This window comes from Sciurus vulgaris (genome assembly GCF_902686455.1).
Source record: "Sciurus vulgaris genome assembly, chromosome: 12".
Classification (NCBI taxonomy): Eukaryota; Metazoa; Chordata; class Mammalia; order Rodentia; family Sciuridae; genus Sciurus; species Sciurus vulgaris.
Window position 1 is genome coordinate 80697173 of NC_136473.1, and position 15391 is coordinate 80712563.

Sequence of the window (15391 nt, forward strand, 5' to 3'; positions counted from 1 at the left end):
AAGGGGTAAGGATAACCCTAAAGTTTTTGTCTACACTGGAAAGATGGAACTGCTAGCCACTGAAACTAAGAAGACATGTTTTTCAGGGTGGGTGGGGAATAGTGGATACTGAACCCGGGGTACTTAATCACTGAGCTACATCCCCAGCCCTTTTAATTTTTTGAGACAGGGTCTCACCAAGTTTCCCAGACCAGCCTTGAACTTGTGATCCTTCTGCCTCAGCCTCCCAAGTCACTGGGATTACAGGTATGCATCACCACGCCCAGTTCTTCATGCCTTTTAAGGAAGTTTAATCATTTTGTCATGATGACCTTGTACCTCCTTTATTATATTTATTATCAGGTACTTTATATTTTCTGCTGATATTAAAATATTAAACTATTACTGCAATATTAATATTTTCTATTTAGTAACTATGGTATAATGAACTTTTTTCTATTTTAGGTTGAGCTTATATCTAGCTTTTTTTTTTTTTTTTTTGTGCTGTAAATCATTACCCAGGGTCTTGTGGCACCATTGAGCTGTACTCCCTGCCCCTAGGAATCTTCTTGAATTTTCTCTTTGTTTATAATCATGATTCCATTTGAGGTAGGATAGAAGAAATAAGAAATAGGTAGAAAGGAGACAAAGGAAGAACAAGGAAATAAGATTTTATTTATTTATTTATTTATACTGAGGATTGAACCCAGGGTCACTTTATCATTGAGCCACATCTCCAGTCCTTTTTTAGATTGTTATTTTGATGCAGGGTCTCTCTAGGTTGCTTCGGGCCTTTCTAAATTGCTGATGCTCGCTTTGAACTTGTGATTCTTCTGCCTTAAACTCCTGAGCTGCTGGGAATACAGACATTCTCATTGAACGCAACTGGAAATAAAATTTCAGTTCAGAAGTTCTGCATACTTTTCAAGGCCTGCCACCACCTAAAGCCCATCTCTCTTCCAGCCTGTAACTCCCAAATTCCTGAGAAACCTGTAAATCTAGCTGTGCACTGTTCATTAACTCCCCAATAAATAAAGCGAAGAGAGATACAATATTTCAAGAAACCTATAATTTAGGGGACTTTCCAGCACTACCTACTGATCAGATAATGAGGACCGTGTCAGCCTAAGGATCTGGAGACTGCACAGCCCACCAGAAACCAAATCGAGAATAATGGATGATACCATTCTTACATACCTTTTTACACCATCCCTCATCAAGTTTCCTTTAAAAAAGAGCCTCAAATGCACCTTTCATTCTTTTTTAAAAAAATTTTTTTAGATGTTGACAGACCTTTTTTTTTTTTAAATATGTGGTGCTAAGGATCAAACCCAGTGCCTCACACATGCTAGGGGAGCACGCTACCACTGAGCCACAACCCCAGCCCTATACACCTTTCATTCTTGAGATGACCCACATTCCCTTGAATGTGACCCTACTTTCCTAAATAAACCTATGCTTCCAACTGGCACTACTGAAATTCTTTTTGAAATAGCAAACCATGGCCTTCAGGTTAAATATTGCCCACTGCCTGCATTTCTAAATAAAGTTTTACTGGAACACTTTTATGTGCATTCATTTATGCATTGTCTATGATTATTTTTATGGTACAAAAGCAAAGTTGAATAGTTGAGACAGAGACCACATGTCCTAAAATATTTGCTATCTGATCTAGGGAGAAAAAGGTTGCTAACTCCTAGTCAAGGATTATTAACACCATATTCAATAATATCATTAATTACAGGCATTCTAGCTTTGTAAAAGAAAATATATCTAAAAGCATGTACTTTACAATAGGATTTTGATACATGATATTTGTCAAGTTAAGGATATACCCATCTACTTCTAGTTTTCTATGGGTTATGGGATTGAATTTTATTAAATGCTTTTTCTGCAACTAAGGAGATGCTCAGGTATTAATTCTTACTTAATCTTTAAAAATACATTATTGTAGGTTTTTTTGGTTTTGTTTGGTACTGGTGACTGAATCCCAGTAAGCACATGCTCTACCACTGAGTTACATCCCCAGCACTTTAAAAAAAAAATTTTTTTTTTTTTTTAGATAGGGTCTTGCTAAGTTATGTAGGGTTCTCTAAGTTGCTAAGACTGGCTTTGAACTTTTTGATCCTCTTGCCTCAGCTTCCATAGTTGCTGGGTTTACAGGCATGTGCCACCGCACCCAACTTCCTTAATGGGGAGAATTTCATTCATAGATCTCTTATCTTTGATACATCTTTCATTCCTGAGATAAACTCAATGTGATATGATTTTTAAAAATAACAGTTGGGTAAGAATTTGCTAACATATTATTTAAGAATTTTACACCTATGTTCATACATAAGATGGACAATAATTTTCCCTTCTTGTACTATCTGTGATAACAAAGCAGTGTAATTTCCAAATGTTTGTTGAGCACCTAATATCTGAAAGTATGGAGTAAAGTGCTGGAACTATTTCAGCCCAGTTGTGTCAGTTTTTACCCTCATAGAGGTCAAAATTTAGGGAGAAAATGCAAAAACATAACTGATTACAAAATGAATCAGATATAACCACTGTGATAAATGCTAAGAAAATGTAATACAGTTGGGAGTCCAATAGGTGGTCTAATGGGAGTCCAGGGGTAGCTGAAAAAATTCCCTCTGAAGAAAAAGGACCCTAAATCAGCTCTTTATTAATTTTTTGTTGCAACATAATAAATAACCACAAACAATGGCTTAAAATAATTTTGAGAATTTTACAGAGATATTATTAGTAGTTTAGATGCTTTGTTATAAATAACAGAAAAACAAATTCAACATGGCTTTGTTTTCCATGGTCCTCAGACTTAAATATGCATTAGCATTACCCTAGGGTTTGTTAAACCCAGAGTCCTTCCCAGTGGCAGCTATTCTAAAGGTTGAGGCAGGAGGATGGCAAGCTTGAAGTTAGCCTTAGCAATCTAGTGAAGACTTAAGCAACTTAGAAAGACTTTGTCTCAAAATAAAATAAAGAGGGATGGGATGTAGCTCAGTGGTAGAACACCCCTAAGTTTAGTCTCCTGTACTGCAAAGACAAAACAACAACAACAACAAAACAGAATGCTGGTCCTCCCTCCTAAGAGTTTCACATTTATTTGTTTTGGGTTGGGACCTGAGAATTTGCATTTTTTTTTTGCAGCAATTTTTCTATTTATATTTTAAAATTTACAGATAAAATTATCTGTCTTTTGGAAAATATATACATTATGAGTGGCTAAATTTAGCTAATTAGCATATAACCTCACAAAATTATCATTTTTGTGTGTGTGTGGTGAGAGCAGAGGTAAAACAGGAGGATCCATGTCATTCTTTGTCCTATGAATTTGAAGAATGAGATAAGAGCAAAGTAACAGACTTTATTAAGGTAAGAAAGAAAGAAAGAGAGAAAGAAAGAAAGGAGGGAGGGAGGGAAGGAAAGAAGGAAGAATGGAGGGGGAAAGAAAAGAGAAGAGAAGAGAAGAAAAGAAAAGAAAAGAGAAGACAGGAAGAAAGACAGAAAGCAGAACTCCCACAGGGAAAGGGTTCTCAGAGGAAGGGATGCTAACCAGTGTGTATTTAGGGGTTTATATGATAATGTGAGAGGGGATAGAGGGGAGTTAGATAACCTTAAAAGCCATAAGCTAGATATTTTTAAAACAGTGGATCTTTGAGTCCAGTTACACCAATGCACCTGGCGTTCATGCACCCCACTGTCCAATCAGGGTGCATATAGATCACGCCCTGCTTCCCCTCAGGGACTGGCTCCGGGTTCCAGCACTTACCTTCAGACTCCCATGGAGCCATTGGTCATGAGCTATCTACTTCATTTGTAAACTCCTTGGGGCAGCGGGTGGGTGATCCTTAACCCCTATCTGCCTAAACTGAATTGTACAAATAAACTTCTCGGTAATGAAACTATTCTATATTCTATTGTGGTAATCGCACAAATCTGTACACATGCTAAAATTCATAGAACTGTACAGCAAAAAAAAGTCTCTTTTAATGTAAGAAATTCACTAAGTAAGAATTTTTTAAATGGGTCAACTTGAACTTTAAACACTGACTAGGTATTTGAGAAAAGGAAGTAATTATTGTAGTTATTTTTATGTGTAACACTGGCATTATGTTTATTTTTAAGTCCTTATATCTTAAAGGATTTAAGTATTTAAGGACAAAGTTATAGGAAGTATGGTATTTGATTAAAAATAACACTGGAGAAGGGAAGTGGGCAGGGCACAAATGAAACCAGGCTGACCATGAGTTAATAACTGCTGAAGCTGGGTGATGAATACATGAGGCTTTGTTCTTTGGTCTACCTTTGTGTGCGCTTAAGCTTCCTTACTAGAAACATTTAAAAGGGAGCAGTGGGGTTGTTAGCCTTCAGTATCAGGCTGCCTGGTATGCCACTTGATTTGGTCACTTAGTAGACCTTGAGCTAGTTACTAATTTGTCTTACACTTCAGTCTCTCCATCCATAATAAGAGGATAGTCATAATATCTCTTTCACAGATTGTTATCAGGATTAAACGATTGTCAGAATACGTAAAAAAGGAATCTACCTAGCTCTTGCACATGCTCAATAAATGTCAACTTTTTTGTCATTATTGCATCTGCTGGCTTGATTCTTCCATGCCATATTCCCTATATGAACAGACCTTTCTTTAAGTTTCTTCCTGGATATCTTGTGGTGTTTCAAAAGGATCACTTTATTTTATGCTCTCATTGAGAATTATGAAACACATCTTAGAATTTTTACTTCCCCTTCTCAATACATTATATGTTCTGTTCTTCATTCTATTACTTGTCCAGGAAAAAAAAAAAAATGTAAACTTAAAAGATTGGATTGGATTTTTTTAAAATCTTGAAATCCCTTCCAAGGAATAAATGAAAGATTATGGTGAGTTATACTGAGGTAGAACTCATCTTCTGGATGAACCACAGAATCTGAGAACCACAGAATCTGAGACTGTGAGATTATCTGGTCCAGTCTTCAATCAAGGCAGCAGCCCTCTCCGGCACTCCTACAGCATCCATTTTCAGGACTAAGAATCTCACCCAGGGTTGCTGAGACCATAAAGCTAAAGTTTCCAGGATAAGCCTAATCTCAAATATCCTGATTTCCAGCAATGTACTCCTACTAGTTAAAGGGTGCCCCCTTTGAATGGTAGCTATGCCTTCCTTTCATTTTCTACCTCTCCCTCCCCTGACACATCCCCTATTCAGTAAAAGGAAGAGGACTGGAACCTCTCCAACCAGAGCAGGACACTGGCGAGTGTAAGAAAAATGCGGCTCAGTTTGGGTCTCAAGGCAGCTCAGACCCTTGAATCCAGGGGAGCAAGCAGTCTGGGGTGCCCTGTCTCAGAAAGCCACTCTGGACACTGGGACTCACACCAGAGATTTTATTAGGCCGAAGACCAGAGCGTCTGCTCTTGGCGGGGCTGGCGGTGTGGGGGTGTGTGTGTGGGAGAGAGAGAGAGAGAGAGAGAGAGAGAGAGAGAGAGAGAAAGAGAGAGAGAGAGAGAGAGAGAGAGGGAGAGAGGAGAGGAGAGAGAGAGAGGAGGGAGAGGAGGGAGAGAGAGGAGAGAGAAGAGAGAGAGAAGGGAGAGAGGAGAGAGAGAGGAGAGAGAGAGAGAAGAGAGAGGAGAGAGAAGAGAGAGGAGAGAGAAGAGAGAGGAGGGAGAGAGAGGAGAGAGAGAGAGGAGAGGGAGGAGGGAGAGAGAGGAGAGAGAGGGAGAGAGAGAGAGAGGAGAGGGAGCGAGAGAGAGGAGAGAGAAGAGAGAGAGGAGGGGGAGAGAGGAGGGAGAGAGAGGAGAGAGAGAGAAGAGAGAAAGAGGAGACAGGAGAGAGAGAGAGGAGGGAGGGAGGGAGAGGGGGAGAGGGACAGGGAGAGGGAGAGGGAGGGAGAGAGAGAGAGAGAGAGGAGGGAGAGAGAGAGAAGAGAGAGAGGAGAGAGAGAGGAGAGAGGAGAGAGAGAATGGCGCAGGAGCTTCTCCGAAGTAGTGGAATTTCGCGGGCTAACAACAATCAGGCCAATTGATGAGAAGGGGGCTCGCAGGCTGACTAGTGGACCAATAACTGGCTAGGATGATCACAGACCGCCGATCTAGGTTGTAAGATGGGAGAGGAAGAAATGGTTGCAGCGTAAAGGGCGGGGGAGCAGCTTTATAATAGCAAGAATCAGCAGTTTGGCTTCTGAGCTATTCCAGCAGTGGGGGTAGGGGAGTGTCAGAAGTCCCGGAACATAATCCCTTCAGCCTCCCCAGACAGAAAAGGGAAAGGTCCCTCCTTTTCCTGTTTCCACCCTCCCTACATGGATTGGCACCTCACCCCAGCCTGGTACATGCTGACTTCCTTTACAGACTGCTTCAAAATTCAGAGGGGGGCAAGGCATGGTGGTGTATGCCTATAATCCCAGAGACCGGATAGGCTGAAGTAGGAGGATCACATTGAGAATGGCCTTAGCAACTTGGTGAGAACCTGTCCCAAAATAAAAAGAGAGCTGTGGATGTAGCTCACCGGTAGATAACCCTAGCTCTAGGTTAAATCCCCTGTACCATCACCACCAAAAAAGAAAAATAAATAAATTTTAAAAAGGTGGAGATGTAGTCCAGGGTCTGAGTGACATTTTCAGCTAGCTCATAAGGAAAAGAAAACAAAGCATCTTTAGGATTATTCACAGAATTCCCCACTTACAACTGAAAAACAGGGCTCCAATGTCCCTACCACGCTGATGGCATCAGTTTAGGATGTTGACAGTGATATTTGTGGAAACCTCATCCATCACTGTACTTCAAAGAGCAAATATCATTCATTTTAGTTGGGAAACTTGCATGTGAGAAAAGATGCTCATCTCAGCAAATTTGAAGCTCCAGTGACTCCCACTGTCCATTTCTTAGTACTCCTGTTCTGAGCTTCTGCTGCCAACCAGAGCTCAGTCCTAAAACCCTAAAGGAGCCTTCAGTAGCTGCTGGCTGTTGGATATTTTACCCTATGACAGGCACTACACTAAGCATGTTAACATATCTAATCAAAGTCTCACAATCACCCTAGGAACTAAATACTACCTAATAGGTGATAATATATATCCATCTACAGATGAAGAAATTCTGAGAAGCTGATCAAGTTGTTTTAGGTCACAGATCAATATGTGCTGAAAGTGCGATTCTTGTTCAGTACAGTCTGTCTCCAAAGCCCAGGTCTTTGAGAAGAGAGAACACAAGTTAGGATCCAAAGGAAGCTTCTGAGTAATCCTGGATGATTTGGTGTTGGGAACAAAACCAGTTGTTTGCCAAGAGAGACTAGGAAATGAAGTTGCCATGCCGCTTCTTCTTCCTGAACAGTCCTTTCAATTGTCTTGCCACTATTTAACCTGCTGGAAAAACTAGGGTAGCTACACAGTGATTAATTTTCCTTTCCATGACTCAATGCTACATTTTCCATGTAGGATTCCCATTGTCGAACTTAAGAGTGGATCTGTGTTAAAACATAACTGCCATCCTGTTCTGGCATAAATGGATCCAAACGGCAAAGACCACAGGCTGGAAAGGAGCGGCTGGATCGGCTCCAGCGGCAGTCGTGAAAAATCTTGGATGAGTGCGGGAGGTCCTTGGCATCCGAGACTCCACACCGGGAGGGAAAGGGCGGGCCACAGAGCAGCCCAACCCGGCTTCCTACATGCTCCGCCTCCAGCGGGCCACGCCTCTTGTCAAGCTCCTCCTCCCGGCCCGCCCCGCGGCGCATTGTGGGATCTGTCCGCCGGCGGGGTGGTGGAGGACACCGCACTTGGCCATGGGGATCCAGCCGGTGAGACCCTCGCGCGGTGTCCTGCACGTAGGAACCTCGCCCCATCTGGTTTCGGGCACTCGGCTCAGGACCGGGGACTCCCACTGCCGACCCCGCCCCGCAGGGCTCCAGACCCGCCCTGGATGCTGGGGTTCCAGCGTTGCACCTCCTCTCTGGGGACCCTACCCTTGTGGCTTTGGCATGCTTTCGCGTTGGAACTCGGGATCACCACCCCTAGGGCGCTTGGGCATACGTTCCGGTCGCCACCCACGCCCGGGGCTCTTCCCCAGCCTGGCGGTCATGCTACCTCCTCTACCCACAGAGCTCAGTCCTGTTGGCCTCGCTGGGGGTGGGGCTGCTTACTCTGCTCGGCCTGGCTCTGGGCACCTACTTGGTTCGAAGGTCCCGCCGGCCTCAGGTTACTCTCCTGGACCCCGATGAGAAGTATCTGCTGCGACTGCTGGACAAGACGGTAAGTTGTGGAGGAAGGGGCCAGGATGGAAAGGGGACCCGAGTTCTACTAGTATAAAGGGGATAGCATTCACGGTGGTTGGGGTGCCCAAGGGAGTTGGCAGCCAGTCCCACTTGGTAAAACACTTGTGTCATCCATCCTCCAGACTGTGAGCCACAACACCAAGAGGTTCCGCTTTGCCCTGCCCACCGCCCACCACATTCTGGGGCTGCCTGTGGGTAAGGAAAGTGTGCAGTGGGCTCCTTTCCCTGGGATCCTAGGAGGGCGATTCTCTTGGGGTCTGGTGAGATACGCTGCTTCAGTCTTTTTCCTCCACACGATATTCCTCTTCCTTCACTTAGCTCTGCATTCTTCAGACTGTGAAGTGCCACTAGGCACCTTTAGGGTGTGGCTTCTGTGTCTCCACCCATCTTTAACGCGCGACAGCTCCCCCTCTTTCCCCAGGGACTTACTCATAACTCCCTCTGAACAAACACTAACTTTTCCCATTACCCAGACCCTCAGCTTATCTGCCCTTGCCAAGGTCCTGGTAGTAATTGTTCAGAGTTCCAACAGGGAGGCTTGGAGAGAGAGGTCCAGATGAGGGCTGTGAGGGCTGAATCCTCCCTGCCTGGCAGCTCCTTGGGACCCCAGCAGGAAGCAAGACATCCTGTTCTCTCAAAGCTCTCTGAGTAAAAAGTAACAGAGTTGCAGCACATCCCCTAGAAGCCCTTATATGCCTTTCCACATGGTCTCCAGGCAAACATGTCTACCTCTCTGCCCGAATTGATGGCAGCCTGGTCATCAGGCCGTACACTCCTGTCACCAGTGATGAGGACCAAGGCTACGTGGATCTCGTCATCAAGGTAAAGGTGTAGGGATGAACCCGACTCTTTCTGAGATTTGTAGAAACTTCTCTGACTTATTTGATGTCAGGAGATGGCATGCCCTTTGTGGATATGAGGAAAGTATATGGACTGAGGAAAGATAGTATGTGTGTGATCCATGCTTCAGCCTGTTTCAGTGACATTCTAAATCAGGTATTTTCCTCTTGGCCTTATCAGGTTTATCTGAAGGGTGTGCACCCCAAATTTCCTGAGGGAGGGAAAATGTCTCAGTACCTGGATAGCCTGAAGATTGGGGATGTAGTGGAATTCCGGGGGCCAAGTGGGCTGCTCACTTACACCGGGAAAGGTAATGACCTGTCTTCTCCTCCAGCCTGCCTCCCACTGCTCTAGCTTCATAGTCTTAGCACAGTATGACTATGCGTACCTGTGTGTGTGCACATGTGTAAGGGTCAGAGCTGCCCTTCCTTCTAATCACAGCACTGATGCATAGAAAGGCATATTTCTCAGCCCCATTTGCCACAGGAAGTAGTTCCCCATCCAACTGAATTCAGCAGCCATGACAGACAGCTGGGGGATTACCAAAGCAAACATGCCTCTCTTCCCCTCCCTCTAAGATTCACCCCTCAGCTTGAGCTCTGGAGAGAGCCAAAGGAGACAGCTTTTAGCCCTCCCCATGGGAACAGCTGGGTGCATTAGCAAGCCCCTGGAGCTTCTTTGTGTCTCTAGGGAAACTATATTCACACCTGGCCTCATGCCTGTCACCCTCACCAGGGAGTGACCCTCTGCCAAAAGTTGCAGATATTCACTGTGTAGTCCTGAACTGAGTGGTAGACACACAGCCTTGGCCCCATTGTCCTTCAAGTGTATTATTGTTGGGGCATACTCAGCTCAACCTCCACCCAAGTTCCAGAATCAGATTTCATAGCAGCTGCTAAACTGGCCATTGGGCATATTTTCAATTTGGTATTTGTTTACTTAGTAGTTTTGTTGTTTGAGTTTGTGCTTCTACCTGTCTCTTCACTTGACTTCTCAGGGAATTTTAACATTCAGCCCAGTAAGAAATCTCCACCAGAACCCCGAGTGGCGAAGAAACTGGGAATGATCGCTGGAGGGACAGGTTAGTGTCATTGAGGAGCCATTCACTCCCACCTTCTTGGCTGTTGCCATTCAGACTCCTAAGTGGCCTCAGGAGATTTGATGATCATAGCCAAGCTAGTAATCAGGGTCCCCCAGCAATACCAGACCTCCCCAGTAGCTCAAAAACAAAACCATAAACAAGTAGAAACAACAACAACAAAAAAAGTTAATTGATTAAATGAGAACAATAAATCAGGTGAGCTCTCCTTAAGTTAAATTAATCTATTAATTTTTAGGTGAAAGTAGAATAACTCAGAATAGTCAAGAACAAAGAAAATTAGGATTGGACACTATGTATTCAACAAGGTATATAGTCTGATAATAGAGTTATTATGGTCTAGTTCACTACTATGTATTAGACACAGATATGTATCTCTGAAGTAGATACTATTACCCTTTCCCTTCTATAGATGAGAAAATGGAGATTCAAAGGGTTATTGAATTTGTAATGGCCAGAGGTAGAATTAGTATCTGACTCTGCCTGACTCCAAAACACATATACTTAACTTCTATGTGTCCAGTGTTCCAGAGCCCTCATCACTGAATCAAGAGGAAAATGTAATCATCTATGACATTTGAGTCCATATCTTCCAAGGGACTTTTAGAGGAAGAGCCTTAGGTTGGTTCCTTAGAAAGATTTCCATCTTATGAATTTATGTAAATATTGAGGGTGTCCAGAAATGCAGGTGCTGGGAATATGAAGGAGGAGGTCAGAGGATTAGGAGTGTGAATGAGTAGAATTAAGATGAAGGGGTTGATCAGCTAAGGACTTGGGACAGAATAGAATGTGACCACCACATCTCACTATGGGGTATCATCATGTAGGTATCACCCCAATGCTACAGCTGATCCGGGCCATTCTGAAAGTCCCTGAAGATCCAACCCAATGCTTTCTGCTTTTTGCCAACCAGGTTAGTTTGCTTTTCTCAGTCTTGAGACTTCAGGTTTGCTGTATCGGTATGGACAGGAGCAGTGTACCCAGTGGGCAGAACTGGCCTAGTGCTTGTTCTAACCTCTAAGCCAAGGTCCCCTGTGCCAGGTACAGGACCCTCTACTACAGTAAGGAGGAAAGAGAACAGAGTATTAACTCAGATTTCTTCCCTGATCCCCAAGGAAAGAAGAAAAGATTTAAGGCATCTAGTGCTGAGCATAGACCTTTGGGTCTTCTTGGTTAAATATTTCATCTTTATTCCTTCATAATGTATAAATAAAGGCTGTTCCCTCATTCTAACTCCCTAAAAATGCTGCAAGTCTTGCTTATTCCCTAGAACTTTAGCATGCCTCTAACAGCCTTCTCTCATGGTTGGAAAGTTGTGATAGCAGTGAACTTTTTTTTTTCTGTTCATTTTTTTCTGAGATAGGGTCTCAGTATATTGCCCAGGCTAGTCTCAAACTCGAGATTCTTCTGCCTCAGGCTCCCAAGTAGCTGGAATTACAGGCATGCATCACCACCCCTAGCCAGAGATCTTGTCAGATGTAGGCCTGAGAAGGTTTCTAAGACTTTGCTTCCCCTTTGCATTTCAGACAGAAAAGGACATAATCCTGCGGGAAGACTTAGAGGAGCTTCAGGCCCGATATCCCAATCGCTTTAAACTCTGGTTCACTCTGGATCATCCCCCTAAAGGTATCCTCTCCATTTTTGGGGATAATGGTATCTCCTCATTATCAAACTCAAGGCATTGCCCCTCTGTGTTTAGTTTTAGTGAAACCAACCCTCTCTGACACTGCCAAAGTCCTAAGTATGAGTACAAAGACACAGTGGTCTCCTGATCCCTTTCCTTCTGGTTTCTTTTGACCGGGTGCGGGGCAGGGATGGTTTTTTACCACCTGAGACCTTCTTAGGTCCTCTCTGATGGCCCATCCTCATGGTACCACATTCCCATGCCAGCATGGGTCAGTTTTCTCCTCTCCCTATGTTTCAGATTGGGCCTACAGTAAGGGCTTTGTGACTGCTGACATGATCCGGGAGCACCTGCCTGCCCCAGGGGATGATGTACTGCTGCTGCTCTGTGGTCCACCTCCAATGGTACAGCTGGCCTGCCATCCCAACTTGGACAAATTGGGCTACTCACAAAAGATGCGGTTCACCTACTGAGCACCTCCCAGCTTCCTTGCTCCCGTGTCTGCAATTGTACCCAGTCAGTACTCACACACTACAAGCCCTAGATTTTTTTCCTGAGAATGTCAGCCCTTTGTATCTTACTCTGGAGCTAAAATGTGGATGGTAACTGCAGGAACAACATTCCTGTAGCCATAGAAAAGGGCCAAGGCTGAGTCAGTCCCAGGAAGGCCCCCAGATCTCCCTAAGATGAAAAGTCCAGGTGAGGCCCCTGGAGCAATCTCATTCCTAGGGTTGAAAAGAAGGAGGTATGTACATTTGTTCCAAGACTGGACTGGTTCTTTGATAGCATCACACCCTCACCTTCTTTGTGTTTGTGGTGAAAGGAACAGATATACAGAGGGTTTTTCTTAGTCTTCAGTGCTTAAACTGTGCGCAAATTCTGCTTATGTAACTGCGAGTTGAGTGAACTTACAAAGGTAGTCTTCTAGAGACAGGAAAAGGAGGAAATGGTTTCTTCAGAACTTCAGACAGAGGAGTATGAAACATGTCTTTGTGTCTGTCTCTCTGGCCCCAGCCAGGCCGGAGGGAAATGGCTATCTATAATCTCAGACGACTACTTGCACAGGAACCTCTGGCTGTTCAAATAAATGGGCCTGGGGCCCCAATGTGATACATAAGGGGTTGTTGTGTTGGGGTGCTTGTTTCTAACTGCCTATGGATCTTGGAGGAAAAAACTTCTCAGCACAGAATCTTTTGGTCTTCCAAAGAGCCTTTGAGCAGCTGTACCATGTGCTGAAATGTGAGCTGCCACCAGGCTCTGCAGTCATCTCAGCAGCTGTTTCTGCAGAGCCAGAGCTCTCTTCCCTGGAGGCTTCTGAGGTGGGGGAAGGAGAACACATTAGAGGGGTGTTTTGGAGCACAGGTACCCCTCCCAATAGTCCTTTGATTTGATCGCTCTTCCCCTCTTCCTTCTCTTAGCCTTTCCTTCACTGTATTTATTCTTCAGGGTACTTGGCAAACAAATCAAAGGATTGCCTTTCCATTTGGAAGGGAAGCCTTCTTTAAAAAGTAACCTGACATCACCAGCCCCAGACAGACTTGGTATCTGAACAAGGTTGGCCTCCACAAGGCCCATCTGTCCCAAGCCACCCTTCTCTGCTATGAGAGCATGACCCAATCCACTCTCTTCTCCCAAGATAGGACTGCCGCAGCCTCTTCAGATTTGTCTGTGTTAGTGTCATTGGGACAAAATGATACTTGAGTTTAGGAGGGAGGTCGACATTGTTTTTCTTCATGGAACTGTGTGTTTCTGTCTATGGAGCCATTGAGAATGGCTGGTGGGACCCTCAGATTCTTCAGTAAACTCTGTTGGTGGTATTTCATCAAAATTTCTTGATCTGCTAGTGTAGTATGTATATGACATTGTGTTTTGTAAGCCACCTCACCTACAGAAAGGAAAAAAATATATTTTGGAATTGGGAATTGAATCCAGGGGCACTTTACCACTGTACATCCCCATCCCCTTTTATTTTTGATACAGGGTCTCACTAAGTTGCCCAGGCTAGCCTTAAACTTGGGATCCTCCAGCCTCAGACTCCCAAGACCCTGGGATTACAGGCATATGCCATCATGCCTAGACAGAAAGGAAAATTCTGCTTAGGATTGGTGGGCTGCTAAGAGAATTTCCTACATGGAAGCTCACCATTCTTTGTTTTACAAAGGACTGAGTGAGCCTCCTTTACTCAGCATACACATATTTATTAAGGACCTGTCATATGTTCAGCACTGTGCTAGGCCCTGAAGATACAAGACCAAAACTGGTGTTAAATCCCCTGAAGAACTCACAGTCTATGGTAGACAAGTGACAAATAATTACAACACAGGGTGATTGATACTACTGCAGAACTGGGTCTGGTGACACACTCCTATAATCCCAGGGACTCTGGAGATTAAGGCAGGAGGATTTAAAGTTTGAGACCATTCCTGAAGTCTGGGCTAGGGATGTGGCTCAGTGGTAAAGCATTGGGTTCTATCCCCAATATTCCAAAACAACAAACAAAGATACATACAAGGTATAGATGGGAAGGGGTTGAGAAAGATTCAGAGAAGGAAAAGAAGAAATGGAATTACCATCTTTGAGTAACCAGTCATGTACCAGCTACCCTGCTAAGAATTTATGCTAATCCTGTGAGTTGAAGATTAAGAATTTGTCAAAGGAAATACAACTGACCAGTGGCTAACAGAGCCTGAATCTGAACTAAGGATTGTTTGAGGCCAGTGCCAAACCTAGAACTAGGCATTGTAAACTGCTTGGATTTTTCATCAGAAAATTGGGTGGTGGGGGTAGGCAATTCAACAGAAGTTTTAGCATGTGCAAAAGCTGAATAAAAGAAAAGTTTGAAAAAAAAAAAAAAGAAAGAAAAGTTTGCATTTGGAGAAATTAGAAGGTCATTGAGGCTCCAAATACCAGAGAGAAATGGAGGAAGATGAAGTCTGACAGTAGGTTAGAACCACCTTGTACAGGCAGGCCCTGCTAAAGAAACTTTAACTCAAGCCAGTGGACAGCAGGAGGCTTCTGAGGGTTTATACAGTGGAACACAGTAACAGCTCATGTTTATAAAGCACTGTTTGCCAGGCCTCATACTAAAAACCTACAAAAGTTATCTCATTTAATACTGGCAAACATCCAATGAAATAACATTATTTTCCCCCGTTTTCAGATGAGGTAATTATCACGCGGGATTCAGTAATATGCTTATGATCATGGTCTGGCTGGGGAAAGGAAACTAGATCTGTATAACGCTGGAGCCCACACTCAACCAGCACCAATAGAATTGATCCCACCGCCCTGATGCGTCCACGCAACATGATGAGCTCCTTTCCTCTGCATCTGGAATAGAGTTAGTGCACACCATCCTTGGGAGATCAAGAAAAACGGTGCACTCCACAGATCACTCTGTTTTGTGTGGTTCGTTGGGGGAGGGGTCATGGTTGCACCACCCTATATTGTCTCCCAGGTAAGCCCGCTGGGTGTACGTGGGAGCAGAACCTAAGGCTGTTCGTTCTGAAGCTAGATTGATTGGAAAAAAAATCCCGCCGTTTCTGATAGGAAATAATAGAGGCCACAACGAAAGTC

General features: G+C 44.1%; 1 protein-coding gene across 1 annotated transcript; it reads left to right on the top strand.

The window, feature by feature from the left end:
• Positions 1-7687: 7687 nt before the first annotated feature.
• On the top strand, positions 7688-12932 carry CYB5R1 (cytochrome b5 reductase 1). Its single transcript, XM_079107242.1, has 9 exons — positions 7688-7778; positions 8080-8229; positions 8375-8447; positions 8968-9074; positions 9273-9402; positions 10090-10173; positions 11019-11104; positions 11718-11817; positions 12116-12932. The coding sequence occupies exons 1-9, from the start codon at positions 7764-7766 to the stop codon at positions 12286-12288; spliced, it is 918 nt and encodes a 305-aa protein (XP_078963368.1). The 5' UTR covers positions 7688-7763; the 3' UTR covers positions 12289-12932.
• The last annotated feature ends 2459 nt before the right edge of the window (positions 12933-15391 follow it).